This window comes from Lampetra planeri, chromosome 51 (assembly GCF_965212315.1).
Source record: "Lampetra planeri chromosome 51, kcLamPlan1.2.h2, whole genome shotgun sequence".
In the NCBI taxonomy this organism is placed as follows: Eukaryota; Metazoa; Chordata; class Hyperoartia; order Petromyzontiformes; family Petromyzontidae; genus Lampetra; species Lampetra planeri.
In genome coordinates this window covers 6271410-6287070 of record NC_136157.1, presented here as the reverse complement: position 1 = coordinate 6287070, position 15661 = coordinate 6271410, and the positions used below count along the sequence as shown (strand labels likewise).

The window sequence follows — 15661 nt, the reverse complement described above, 5'->3', positions numbered from 1 at the left end:
CCTAATAATATTTACACATTTCCCAAGAAAGCCGTGTGGTCGATGGGATGCGGTGTCAAAAATAAATTTGTATTCGTTTACGCGTGTGGGGCAGAGAAATATTGCAAGGAAGCGGTTACTACGACTTAATTTTATATATAAACACAAAATTAAATTCTCTTGTTTCCACAACGGCTTTTAATGATCATCGTTACGCTTTTTGAACAATAGGGATGGGGGGGGGGGAAATAGGGGGCGGGGGTTGAGGGGGGAAGTTGGGGGGCGGGGCCACTTGACGCATGCGCAGTGCGCGCCGTCTTGTCGCCATGATGGAGTGGAGCCCGTGAGAGGAGAAACGGCGAGATTTTAGCGGCGCCCGGCGCAGTTTCAACTCCCTCGCGTCTCTCGCTCGCGCTCGGCGAAGCGGAGCAGTGTGATCATATAATTTGTTTTCGTTCCCCTCTTTCCCCTCACCCCCCCCCACCACCATCACTCACAATCACCAACAAAACCAATCCCTCCCTCCCCCCCTCATCCTGCACACCCCCAGACCCCCCCGGTTTGAATTGACATTTGGGACGGAAGAGACGCTTTAAACATGACTTCCAATTTGGGGAAACCGGGTTCCACCAAAAAGGATACGAAAATGAGAATACGCGCCTTTCCCGTAAGTTTACATCGTTGTTTTTCGTCGGAAGTTTTGACAATCCCCCCCCCCCCGGCGTTGGGCCTAGTTTGACAAGCGAGCCTCGGTCTTGCCTGAGAATCCCGCCCGGAAACCTCCTTTGGGTTCGGCGTACTTGGCCGGGTGACCCCGATGCTTTGGCCTGTACCCCGCGAATGGCCTTCGGTGTATTTTAGACCTGCTGACGCTAACGCAACAGTCGGTAATGTTTATCGAGATCAGGTCTTGTTGTTTTATGAACGATTTAATGACCGTTTAATCGGTCTGATTGCGATAGGGGTTTGTTTTTGGTAATAGGAATATGCACATAGCATTGTACGGTTGTATAGTGTATTATGTGCATAGTAGAGCATGTTATTGTTATATAAAGATGGTACAATCTAATATTCTAATCATTCAGTGATCTTCAGCTTCCATAGCGAGGGTAATTGTACATTTAACTGTGCTCTTCGTGGCGGTTATCTACAACAGTACAGTGTCCAGTCCATATAATCAACTGAATAAGAACATGTAGCAATGTTCACCAATACGTGATCATAGTCATACGATACAAGACGTTACTGTATACAGTAGTAGTGATCATAATTGTACATGTGACATGATAATTAGTGTTAAAACGATGTAATTGAGGTAGTGTTTATGGTACTGTGCTTATGTCACACCGCAGTATACTTTATAGCTACGTGGGGCAGTACGTGTTTTCAAGACAGTATAGATAACATTGTATAATGAATATGATATAAACATTTATTATGAAATGTACATTTCGGGTCTAGATAAATAACAATTGTTATATTTCCACATGACAAGACACGTGTAATGTCTTATTGTTCATTTAATTCAATTTCGATAGTAATTTTCACAACAGCACACATTTGCAGCGTTAAGATATTATTGTGCAGTATATTTATAATCGTACACACGTGTGTATTAATAGTTGAGACATTTACACGGGAAAGGGCATGTGCAATTATTGTTTAATCATGTTTAATTGTCTTGTCATCGTTTGGCAGATGTACGTGGCATCACATCGTGTCGAATACCAAGTGATTTCGTACAACGCATATTTAACGGTCGTTAATTGTGCTAATGGTTGTGACAATGCACCTACGTTCCTACTGTATATTACGCACTATACAGTAGTGTATAAGTGCACGGTGGTTGTTGATGTGTGTGTACACACATGCACGCTTTACGATACGTGTTTATGCGTTGACGGAATACAATGCTCGCATGTTTGTAGCGTCTACCAGGGAGCCTTGACCGGTAGTCATTCACGATACGTTACATCGTTACCCACGTATACATATCCCACGCAGGCATTGCAGTTGCCATCTCTTTGACACTTAAACCTGAAACGCGTTTGCACAAGTGGACGGGTGGCGTCTCCCTTGCAAGAAGGGGGGGTGGGGGACCCTTTCAGCTTGTTGCTTGAGACCAGGGGTGGGGAACGTCCGGCCCGCGGGCCGTATAAGGCCCGCGAAATCATTTGGTGTGGCCCTGCCAAGGCAAGCGGGAGAAATTTAATAAATCTAGGAGCAAACCTGGAAAAAGCAGTTGCGAGTAGCAGCAACATCATCAATACCAGCTAACATCATCACACGCCTCGCCAAAGAGAAGCAGGTTCCAGTCCATGACATTAGGGGTGAGTTAATTCAATGTTTGACCAAATATAGCACATTTTTAAGTTGATAATTTTGTATGGCCCGCGGATGATGTTATAAATATCCAAATGGCCCTTGGCCGGAAAAAAAGGTTTCCCACCCCTGCTTTAGATCAAGAGACGACCCCGTTCCGTTGTGGAAGGATGAGGAGGAGGCGACGGCGGTGGTGGTGCACGATATCAAAACAGAGCAGTAACACAATGAGCAGTAACACAATGGGCGACTTACCGCCGCAGCGGAGATGCGTTAACCCCCCTTGACCATTCGTCGAGATGAAAAGTGCACAAAACCAGAGCGCACCACCACCTTCTCCCTATCGCCACTGCGCACCTGGTATTACCGTAGTCATCACCAGCCATCTTTGCGGCAGATATTAAAAAACCGAGGTGACGGTGTCCCGTTTCTGAACGGCAAAGTCTGTGTCAGGCGTTCTCGCGAGAGCCCACGACGTTTCCTTTGCTGCGTTTTGCTGAAGTCGAAGTCGGGCTCGGGAGTTGTGCTCGTTGTCCTGTCGTCCTGTGTGTGTGTCTGCATATTTTGTCAGAATGTGTATACCGCAGGAATCGGATGAGCTATAAAGCTCTTTCACAGATGTCCCGTGTGTGTGTGACTGTGAGAGAGAGTGTACGGGGAGTGGTAGTGTAGCGTTTATTGCACTGCTTGACGAACCCGGCGACACGAGTTTCCGCTCACGGCTACCAATACCAGTGACGATTATCTGAACCGTCTTGGGCCTCCCCTAGGTCGACTCGGCATCAAACGAGTACTGGGTGCGTTGTGTAATAATCGCTGCTAGGGAGACAACGGCGGTCGGGCCTGGTGCGCCGTGCCGGCCTTAATAGGTGCTCGCTAAAAGCACTTTCCCCAACAGCTTTGTTAAGGCTACACGTGAGTTCTTTGTATGAATGTGTTCTCAACGTGTGTGCATCTACGTACCCCGCACCTCTGACTATCACGGCTGGATACATCAAGTACAACATGGTTCTACATACGTGGTCATGTTATCATGAAGTGACTTGTCGGAGCAGCCTTTGTTAGTAGCACTGTGATCGGTGCACGTTTGTGGCAGGGCGATTTGTTTTTCTGAGCAAAGACTGGAGTTGTATTCCCCCACCGCCTGTGCCCGGTTAATATTTGTGGGCAATTTCACCAACAGCGCCTGTTGTTGAACGTTAACGTGTATATCGTGACATTGTGACATCGTGACATGAGTAATGGTGATCGGACTGTGTAAGTTAGTGACGAGTCAAAATGTGATAGATATCAGTAAAAAACAACAACTGAAAGTTGTTTTACGGGAGTTGTATGGTGACTTGAGAGAAAGTGAGAGAGTCTGTTAAACAGCAGGTTTTTTCCAGAGAGAACTAACCACGAAGTAGTTTGGGTCTCGTGGGTGTTTAATATGCAGTGTCAAGTCATTAGAAAGCAGTTGTGCGTGCTTCAATCTGGCGTGTGTTTAAAAGTATGTGTAAACATAGTTTTGTAGCTCAGACAAGTCCGCACGTGCTGAACCACACTGAACCACTGCTTATGTTTAAATGTGTGGAGTTTTGAGCACAGAAAAGCAGTTTGCAAACTCCTAAAGCACGTCATAATCTAATGGATTAGCGTGGCACCACGAGACTCATTTCATGTAATTTATGTCCTGAAGGGCTCCGTCTAAAGTAATTTAATTAAAGGAAATTGTTCGTATGCAAATGTGTGTTTTGAAGTTTATGAGCATCCCATAAGGGTCTTCAATTTATTACAGATTTAGGACAATAATCTGTAGCCATACCAAGGCTGGCAAGTGTTGCTGTTGGTATTGCAGATCATTTTTGTTCTATAAGTTTCACGTATGCTTGTGTTGCTGCAATATTAAGCTCAGCAGATCTATCGGCGTGCATACATTTGCAAGCACAACGTACAGGCACATGCACGATGTTTTCAGTAAGAGAAAGGGAAACGCGTACTGCAAGTAGAAACTCATGTCAGAAAAATAGGAAAAACACGTGAACTGGGTCAGGGGCCACCAGCAGATGAGCATACCCCCCCCCCACATTGCTCACTTGAATCGAGACACATTGACACTACAGATAATCTACACTGAGCGTCAAGCCATTTCAGGAAAGTCCTGCGCTCAGCTGCTTGGCCAGTTTACTCTCACTTTGAGTGATTTGTGTGTGAGAAGAGAAAATCTAGGAATATGAGATCACATAGCTGCAATGCAGCTTTGTTGGTTAGAACCACCTGACCTTGAGTTGTGGATTAACATTCGAGTTAAGATTAAATTAACCCCATCTTCCACTTGCCTTAAGACGCACAATGATGCAGTATGTCGCATGTTAAAGAGGAGCTACGAGCGGAGTGACAGAATTAAGATGCATGAAGTGACGCTAAAAGACTCATGGAGTGGCAATTAGAGTGTGCACGGGCGTGGGATGATCGTATTTGCACAGTGCTCGAGGCAGTGACAATATGGGGAATGCCTCCATCTGGCTGTGGATGGAAAATGACTGATGAGAGAGCGTGATAGTTGAAGATTATCATTTTCTGTTGTGCCATTGGTCTGCTGCCCATCTCGGGGTGGTAGTGACCCTGCCTACACTCGACTTATATAAACACAATTCCATGCAGCAAGAGCACCTGTCTCGTCTCGCGGCAATGTCAATTGTGTCACCTCGTATTTATGAATGTGGTTTTCACGGTCATTCTTAAACGCCACTTTTCTGGCCTCCCTTTCGACGATTTACCGGTGTTTTTTTGTTACGTTCAAATGTAAAGTTAACGTCCTTTGTTATATTGGGGTCACTGCATCATTCCTTGTGACCTGATATGGCTACTTCAGCTCTATTCTCATACAGGGCACACTGGCTTTATGCCACTGGATTTCCATTCACTTCTGCATGTGCCACAAACTAACCACTCGGCTGGGTGATGCTGTGCTCACAATCAACTCGGTCAAAAGTGTTACAGTTTAAATTCTCAGTCAGAGGTTGGCTTGGCAACTCATCTTCCCGGCGTCAGTAAAATAAGTAGGTCCATTTTGTGGGAAGACAAAAATAACTAAAAAGATTAAACTATTTTTTATTTTACCAGGTAAGGCCCCTCTGAGCTACTTTTTCAGAAGCGACCTGGCCACAAATGATAAGCTCAACGAAGTGGCTTATCGTGTGCACATTTACAGCAGCCAAACACTCTAAACGCACGTTGATTCTAAACGTGGATGGAAAATCCAGAGGTCCTGGAGAAAAATCCATGCGACCACGGGGAGGACACGCAAACTCAAAATGTACAGGCGTCATGGTTGGGATCGAACCCACAACCTCCTGTATACCAGGCGAGGTAGTTAACATCTCGATACCATGGCGCCCGTAAACCACAGTGATTGTCATATGCTTCCACAATAGGAATCTGTAATTTTCGTCAATAGCTCAGGGCGACAGGGATGAGAACCTCCCCCCCTTACCTCTGCTGCGTAAGTTGTTACGAACGAAGAGACAATTGGAATTATTTCTATGTGTAGCCTCACTGAGTCTGAAGAGTGTTTTTCAAGAGTTTCCTGCGGTAGGACGTTTCAACAAGCTCCGTTTGAGTGTTTTCTACGTGCCATTAAATAAAAGCAACACCTGCAAGGCAATCCTCGTAACTTATTTGTAGCTCAGTTGGTACAGAATTGGACTCTCATTAATTTGAGATATTTAAACAGGGTCATACTTAACTCCTCATCGTCACTATTACCATCGTATTTATGGTCATCATTCGTACAGGGATTGTAAGTGAGCACTACTTGTTGGGGTTGCATTATTAAGTGCAAGAAAGTGAACTGCACTGTTGAGCAGAAACTGGGCAGTGCCATATACATATATGTATGTTGAACTTCTTTTTCACTGTACGTAGCCAACCATGCTATTCTGTGGTGCGGGGGAAGGACAACAAACTAAACACAAAAAGCAGTTTTAAAGAAATTAGTTTTCAATCTAGATTTAAAAGTGCATAGCTCCAGTGAGTTCCAAATATGGGAAGGAAGAGCATTCCAGACGGCCACAGAAGCGCATCTGGAAGCACGTGACACAGTGATCGTCTTTAAATGTCGAGTTTTACCAGTGGTTTAAAACATTCCTGCGGAGGGAGCTGGTAGGAACGTTGGGTTGCTCTGGCAATGGACAGGGTCAACGGCAGCGTGGTGTATTCCGCAAATATGCCCGACTGTGAGGGCGGGCACAAGCCGGCGTGAGTAGGTTAAACGTTGAGTTTTATAAGGGCACCACGGGGTGACCAGCCTCTCCCCACCCACCCCCACCCTCCCCACCCAGCCCCTCCCCACCCTCCCCTCCCCACCCAGCCCCACCCTCCCCACCCAGCCCCTCCCCACCCTCCCCTCCCCACCCAGCCCCACCCTCCCCACCCAACCCCTCCCCACCCTCCCCTCCCCACCCAGCCCCACCCTCCCCACCCAGCCCCTCCCCACCCTCCCCTCCCCACCCAGCCCCACCCTCCCCACCCAATCCCTCCCCACCCTCCGCTCCCCACCCAGCCCCTCCCTCCCCACCCAGCCCCTCCCTGCACGACGGACGGACACAATAATCCCCTGTGGGCTGGTGGAACCAGTGGGTTCCTACCAGTAATATAGTCAGTGCATCTGAGCACGGCTATGTCGGTGTGGACGGTGGCTCATGCTGTGATCGTCACGTGTGTGAATTGCCTACCTGCGGGGCTAGGAGGAGAAGAATTGTATATTAGGCAGTGCTGCAATTAGGGTGTTGGCCTGTTGATGTTTATTACAAAAGTGTTTTCCCACTTGCTACTCTGGTTATTTTACATGCTTCAGAATACTTTATACATTGGATGTGGCTCAGAGGACTAATACCAGGACAGAGCACCCACCTGGCACCTGTAGAAACCTGGGTTTGAATCTAGGCTTCATCAACCCGTGATTGAACAGAATTCTAAAAGTGGACAATCGATTGGTATCAGCTGCACGACAAAAAGCTACGTGACATGTAGATTTTCTCTCTTTATATTTTATTCCACTTGCGAGAAATGGAAGATTTAAATGTCATTGGCATGCAATTAGCACTCTTTTTTTGAGCACTCGTAAAAAAAAAAACATTTGTCCCCGTTGTGATTATCGAGGCCATTTGGGGTGATTTATAAAAAAACTAAATCTGTGATGCCATTTTTCATGGGGTGTTTTTTCCGACACACGATGGTTGCTCTGCTTGCTGTCCCAAGAGTTAGCTCCCAGTGGACATTTCTTCATCTCTTGAAATTAGGACAATGGCTCATTGCCAATGTAATTGGGAGAGGTGGCTCTAGAAAAAAGTTGATTTTAGTAGTTTTTGAAACACAGCTGATATATTTTTTTTATTCCTTTTACCACATGCATATGAGTCTGGTACTGACTTTAATTGGTAACCCTGAGCCCGTGGTGGAAATTCAACATTACTATGGCAGGGTCCAGGCTCGTTTGTTGATCAAAGGACACTTTAACATGTGGATATTGGCCGTGCAGTCTGTTCTCCTATAACGAGGTAGCAGTTGCTTTCGTGAAGAACACTGCGTTATGAAAACATTGCGTTATAATGAATAATATGTAATAATGGTTAAAGCACAGTCCGCGAAAACGCGTGAGATGCGTACGCAGGCCGAACAAAGATTGATGTGCGTGGGTAGCGTCTATAAGCATCCAGCAGCATCCCGCCTTGTGCACAGCTATGCCGAGGCAGCCGTACAATCGCTTATTCCTATTCGCACAACGTAGTTCCGTTCACTCAATCGCGTTATATCCAATTGGCATCCGCGTTATAAAAAATGTTCATCGCGTTATAGCCATTTCGCATCATGAAAACACGCGTTATAGGAGAACAGGCTCTAATTATTGTCTGCTTTCTATCTTTAACTCGCGTTCATTGTTGTGATCTGACTGTATCGTGTCTGCAAATAGTGTGATGCCGAAAAGTTGCATTTTATAAAGTGTCTCAAGGCTTCAGGATCTCAAGCCGCTGTGCAGGAGTGGGGAGAATGAGCTGTGAGAAAAGCTGAATGAAAGGCTGGCTAGGGAGATTTGTGATACGGATGAAGGAAGTCAGGGCTGTGATGTGATGCTGTCAGAATGGTAAGAGAGTGCGTTGACACAGGGAACACAGCATAGCTGGAGAATAGAGAAAGGGTCTTGAACTCGGACTTGGGTAAAGGTAAAGTCAGCAGTTTTTGACAGCAGGGGCGAGCCATTGCAAACTTTACGAGCTGCTGCGGAGGAAAAGTAGTGACGTCCGACAGAGTAGAGGTTTACCCGTGGTGTTGACAGGAAGCCAAGGTTACTGTAGCAGAGGGTTATGGGCAGGGGGTTGGGGGTAGAGGGAAATGAGTAGAGTGCCAGGCTTGGTGTTCCTATTTAGGCACATGCCTCTAATATGTGTACGTACATATATTCTTAGGTTTTTTCGGTAAAGTCACGTAGGTAAAAAATTAAAATTAATGAAAGTAAAAATAAAATAAAAATCACGACGTTTCGGAGGCAACACAAGCTTCCGTCTTCAGGTGGAACCGTCACAGCACGATAGCTGTATCTCTCACTTGTGATACAGCTATCGTGCTGTGACGGTTCCACCTGTACGTACATATGTTGAACTTCTTTCGCACCGTACGTAACCAAACCGTGCTCAGTGGAGGTGTGGGTGATTTTTGTACAGGCCTTTGTCAATCCATTGTTGATGGGCTCCATCACACAGGGTTAGTTTCCCCATGTTAAAATTTGTGGTCGAATGCTTCATTCTGGTTGTTATTGGTTCCAAAGTTTGATGTGAAATTTTATATTGGTTTCTAGTTTGTTGTTTGAATGCAGTGCTTTGGGTCTGCAAGGGTTTATTGATCACTTATGTTTGTGAATGTCTCAAACCTGCGAGCTTGCAGGGTGGTCAGGCAAAGATAGTACAGTAGTACGTAGGTTAGCGATGCGATCCGATCAGACCTTGTGTAATTGTTAGCCCTTCGTAATGCGTGGTGATATTTCTCCAGGTTCTCTGGGTGTTTTTTTTATGGCACACTTTTTATTAACTCTGTTGTTGTATCCTAAAATCTTGTAACTCAATTTTTACCCACTTCCCAATGTGGTATCGACTGCAAACTTGGTATACTTATGTCATACTGATGGCAATACCATATTCTATCTAAAAATAAAAAATACATATTTTTAAACATTATTTTTTATATGTTATATTTCGGCTTGGGTCTAAGTGTCCACACTCAACTGACGTTGGCTGTAAATCACCACGGTCCCTTACGTTATGGCAAGCCTCGGGGCCACTTCCTGGAGACGTGGAGTTCTTCCATTACTAGTACGGTACATTTCACTAAAGTGTGTTTAAAAAATAATAATTTACATTACCTATTTCTACATGCAAAGCACTTGATAAGGATCTGGCCACACAACCCTGTGCGGGAAATGTTTTTACTTGACAGATAAGTTAGGTAAGTTCAGGAAATGTAGGGATCTTTTTTAACTGATCCATGATTAATTCCTTTGGGGTAATTCGGCATCGGTATGGTCAGATATACCTTTGTATTTTGACACTGCCATATAAAAGCAAATTGCATGGTGAACATTATTGAACTGACAGTTGTGGAAAATGCACTGATGGTGCCAGGACTGGCACTGGAAAAACCAGTGCCCCTGACGAGCCTCGTGGAATTTAGAGAGACGCTGGCAAAGGCAACGTGCAGCACGTGTAGGCATCTGTCAGCTGTGTGTGTGTGTACGGACGTGGGGAGTGGTAGTGTAGCGATTGGCGCACTGTGCAAAGAACCCGGCCACCCGAGTTCGACTTCGGCTGACGCACCTCCGATTAGCATGGTTGGTTAAGTGCGGTGCGAAAGAAGTTATTTATACATAAGTAACACCAACACCAGGTATGATTCTAGATTTGAAGCTTTCGTGACTGCAAGTATTCATATTCTTAGGTTTTTTCGGTAAAGTCACGTAGGTAAAAAATTCAAATTCAAATTAATAAAAGTAAATAAAAATAAAAGACAAATCACGACGTTTCGGAGGCAACACGGAAGCTTGTGTTGCCTCCGAAAAGTCGTGATTTTTATTTTATTTTTATTTTACTTTTTTTAATTTTAATGTTTTACCTACGTGACTTTACCGAAAAAACCTAAGAATATGAATACCAGGTATGATAATGATCTAAAGCAGTCCTGGGCCACCTCTAGGTCGATTCAGCTTCAAAATCAATACATGGTGTGGTGTGTAAAAACATCACAACTGGGGAGACAAAGGCGGCCGGCGTGGTGCTGGCCACTCCACCCCCCTCATGTACCGTACCATACTTTATAGGGTTCTTGCTAAACCGCACCTCGCCCCAAAAGTCTGTTAAGGTTATACGGGGGATCTTTCTTTGTCTTGTACGAACGTGACTCGAACGGCAGACCTCACTGCACGTGTATCTGGCATCTTAGCCTCCGGGTGAGATAAGAAAAGAAAGATCAAGCGACGACGGGAAGTTTTATCGCGCGGAGAAGATAGTGTAATGCATTGCTATTACCTTGTGCACTTGAGGTGAGCCCTGCACCACTGCGTTTGGGTACTGAGTTAATACGATTGTTTTATGTTTTTGATGGACGTCTATTAAATGAGGATCCTTTTACTCACGGGTCAAGGAAGCCGGTACGTTATTAAAGCAACTAGAACAGGGGTCGGCAACCTACGGCTCCGGAGCCGCATGCGGCTCTTTACGGGCTGCTTCTTGACAATATGTACGTATGTACAGTATGTACATAGATGCATTGCGGCTCTTGAAATACTGAATTTTGTACCGAATTGGAAAGAAATGGCTCTTCTTGTTATTTTGGTTGCCGACCCCTGAACTAGAAGAAGAAAAACACCAGGCCTTCGAATGAAAGTGCATCCAAAGGATGAAGTCAGTTCATAGGCTAAAGATAATGTATCAGTATTCTTGAGTCTTTCCGTAACGTCACGTAGAAGGGAAATAATAAAATAATACAAATACATTTTATAATACAAGTATATTGTATTATTTCCCTTCTACGTGACTTTATCGAAAGAACCAAGAATATGAATCCCTGCAGTCACGAAAGCTTTAAATCAAAATATAATGTATGCACGTAATATTGGATATGATTTGTACAAATAAGGTATTTGCACGGTTGTCTAAGTACGGTATGAAAGAAGTTCAACACGCATTATATTATACTAATGTGGGAATAAGGCACGTTAGCAAGATGTGAACTACCTCGCCTGGCATAACAGGATGGAGATGCGTTACGACGACCCCATCGTAAGTCGAAAATATCGTAAGTCGAAGATGGCCTATAGCCTACCCAGGAGTCTTAAAGAATGGTGATAATTTAGCAAAACAGCAATTTACAGTACCGCACTGTATAAACTATATACCGTATGTATTTATTAATTACAATACTGTATTGCGCAGTAAAATGTAAAGTAAAAAAAACAAGGTAAATTCTTAGCCTACCTATATGAACTGCAATTTAATAGAAAGTTTTTTCAGGAAACAATCCTATCTGCTATAAAAACTTTTAGCATGCATTGAACGTATCGTATCGTGGTAACCTTAAAATTAAATCGCTAAAGCTACGTATCATACATGCATTGAACGTATCGTAACGTATCATATTGTTCTGTACTCACCAAGATTCTGTCCGTCGTCTGCATACTTGAACGATGTTAGGTTGTTGATGGCAATTTTGTCGTATCGCCATCGTAAGATCGAAATATCGTATGTCGGACCATCGTAACTCGGGGACTACCTGTGTTTGGAGTTTGCATGTTCTCCCCGTGGTCGTGTGGATTTTTCTCCGGGTCCTCTGGCTTTTCTTCCACATTTTTAAACATGCATATTAGAGTTTGCGGCTGATCAAATTTCCACGTGATATCTCACTTCGTTGAGCGATCATTTGTGGCCAGGTCGCCTATGAAAAAGAGGTGTACAGTAAAAGCTTGGATTGCGAGTAACTTGGTCTGCGAGTGTTTTGCAAGACGAGCAATTTTTTGTAAAATAAATATTAATTTGATAAACGAGCGAGGTCTTGCAATACGAGTAGTATGTGTATACGCTTTATGTCTGCCAAGCGTCACGTGATCACAACTGATATACGAGTGCTTTGGGTTACAAACACGTTTCCGGAACGAATTATGCTCGCAATCCAAGGTTTTACTGTATAACTCAGTGGGCCTTTCCTGGTAAAATAAAAAAATATTTTTTAGGTCATTGAAACAAAGATAATGCAAACTCTATTAAAAAATGTTTCTTAATGTAATGTGTGTGACCCAGGAGGAGGGAAGTTTGTGATGGGTGGGACACATGTGCGAGATTGAGGAGGGCAGGTTGCAGAGGCAGGTGGCATTGGAGTGGCACCCGGAGCTCAGCGACCCGGGGTGGGGGGGGGTACCTTGAGACCAACCGGTGGTGAAGATGAGCTTCTAAGAGTGGTCCTTCCGGCACACTTGTGAACAGCGTAACATGAGGAAGACCTCAATCCAGACGGTATTGGTGATGGGGACTGTGAGAGCAAGCCTCGGAGGTTGGGTGTCAACTGTGCAACAGCTGCAGGATCTAGCAGAAGGAAGGAAGCGATGGCAAGGCGTTTTGGTGTCGGTGTCTTTGACCGTGGTGACCCCATTGACCTCTGGCCTTTATTTACATTGGACGGTGGTACGGTTATGTTACAATGTTGGCTTTGAGACGCTGCCTGACTTGTACCACATAACTGCCGGGTAAGAGCATTCAAGGGACAAAATTGAAAATGCCGCATTCCCGTGATGGGGCCAGTCCTGCTCACAGCACATTGTGTTCACCTCGAAGAGATGGTTTTCCTTGACACACGAGTTGGGATGTTACGTCACAACTAGTCGGATCAAGTGCTTTGAGTGGAGACCTATTAGGGCTTGCAATACACGCAAGAAAGTGGTGTGGCCATCACCATGCTCTGTCATCTTTGTTTCCCCACCATTGATATCTGCCCACTCGCACTAGATAATCATTTGAGGCAAAGTTGTCTTACAGGAGGCCCACTGCTCCTCTGTGTGGCCAGGGATTGAACCCAGGTTGCTGGGGGTTGTTGTGTCGTGTGTGAACCACTGTAACACAGCATATTTTTTTGTGCACATGAGTACATGTGCTGAAAAAAATACAAATCCCAGTTTATTCTTACAGACCCTTAGGAGCAGTAGCTGTTGGTTGACTACCTAAGGGTACTATAGTGTTGGTCGTGCTGTCGTACGAGTGCTCAAATTGCAATTGACAGGTTCTGAGTTTCTACTACGGGTTGAGGTTGATTCAGCTAATTGCCGTTCAGGTTTAATAACGTGAGAATCAGTTTGTGGAAATGTAACTGTTTGGGACTGGCCCTTGCAGTAGAAATGTGGAATTTCCACTACTGGCTTCCAACTGCCAACAGACATAAGCTTGTCGCATGCTTGTTTGAGCTGTGAGCCACTTTAACTGTAACATTCCACAAAGTGTCTATGCCATCAGCAATTTCTGCCACTCTCATTTGTCCCACGTTGCCGACAAACGTTCAAGCATAATTTCAGGCTGAGCACACCCAGGGGAGGCATCCAGTCGGCACAAAATACCAATTCTCAATGATGTGTGCATATTTTGATTTAAAGCTTTCGTGACTGCAAGGACATAATAAAATCATTCTCACGACGTTTCGGCCAGACGCTCTCTCCCCGACAGACCTGGTCTTCACCTGAGGGCGGCTGCTTGCGTTGTGGCCGAAACGTCGTGAGAATTATTTTATTATGTTTTATTTTTATTATTTTATTACTTCCCTTCTACGTGACTTTACCGAAAGAACCAAGAAGATGTGTGCATAGCGTGGAATCGAACCCACGTTTGCATCGGTTTCAAGGCAAGATTATACAAAACGACAAATAACTACCCCAATGCTCTAAATACGAATACCTTGAACAGCCATGCACACACACACACATACGTGTTTGCAGGCGAGAACAGACACAGGAAGTCGTGTGGAGGAAGCCACGACGGAAACGGACAAAGCCTGCGTCTGGCAGTAAAACGACTACCTCGCCTGGTATATAGGAGGTCATTGGTTCGATCCCAACCCTGCGATGCATTTGGAGTTTGCTTGTCTCTCTCTCTCTCCCCATGGTGGTCACGTGGATTATTTCCATGTCCTCGGTTTTTCCCTCCACATTTAGAATCAACATGCGTTGAGAGTGTTTTGGCTGCTATAAATTTTCACGTTATGATAAGCCACTTTGTTGAGCTATCATTTGTGGCCAGATCACTCCAGAACAAGAGCTATATAGCTCAGTGGGCCTTCCCTTGTAAACACAAACCCTGTTTCATTCCGTAATGTGCACAACTTATGTGGCCATTCCAGCTTTGTTTTATCATACAAAAAATTGTAGTTGGCTTTGCCATGCTTTCCTTTGGCTTCAGTGTGTCACGTTATTTTAGAATGTGCTCGATACAAAAATGAGATCCTGAATATGTTGTGTCACGTTTGGCTTCACCTTCATGGAAAGTCTTCCGAAGCAAACGATATTGTTGGGCTATGTTAAAAAGCAGAAATGTTAAACTACATGTTCGTGTCCAAAATATAACATTTATTTGTCGTAATTTTTCTGATTATGAGCACAGTTTTGACGGCTGTGTTTTAATATCAGCTTTTCTAACCCAAGAATTTGTATCATTCATGACTGGGTGTGTAAGATAACACAGCATTATGTGCAAAAATTGCCACCCTTTGATCTCTCCGCATTTTATCTCCGGATCCCTTATTGGTAGTATTCATGGGTGTCCGTTTGCGGTTTTAAAATCTTTTGTACCTCTATTATTTTTTCATCTTTGGATTTGTTTGTATAATGTTGTGATGGGTTACCCCCTTGAGTGGGGGTGATATTACATTTCAAATAAACCTCTTTAAACCTTTAAACTTTCTCAAACAGCTGAGAGGTGCCGCAATAACAACCCGAGTGATTTTTGCCGGTACTCTCATATTACAGTTTTGCCTTCGTATTCAAACCACGTCCAACCCAAGCGATGCTGCGGTCGGAGGACTTGTCACCGATAAATTATTCGAATGACACGATTTCATATCTCGGTTGGTTGCTGACTGGACCCTCCAAATGAGGCTCTCTGGAAGACTTGCTCCTCTTGCCATAGAGAAGTGGAATTTCCACCACTGGCTCAGGATTTCTTATGAGAGCAGAGGGGACCTTTAAACAACTTCTCTGATACTATGAGACCTCATTTACCAGTGGCAAAATATAGTAATAAGTTTTTACCCTTTCAACGTTTTGTTCCAGTTGAAAGGGTAAAAACCTATTACTATATTT

General features: G+C 44.5%; 1 protein-coding gene across 1 annotated transcript in view; it reads left to right on the top strand.

Moving 5' to 3' along the window:
- The first annotated feature begins 283 nt into the window (after positions 1 to 283).
- CUL3 (cullin 3) overlaps positions 284 to 15661 on the top strand; it is a 46721-nt gene continuing 31343 nt past the window's right edge. Inside the window, exon 1 of the mRNA XM_078616809.1 lies at positions 284 to 646. Coding sequence (XP_078472935.1) covers positions 578 to 646 — 69 coding nt within the window. The 5' untranslated portion in view covers positions 284 to 577. The remainder of the gene's footprint in view (positions 647 to 15661) is intronic.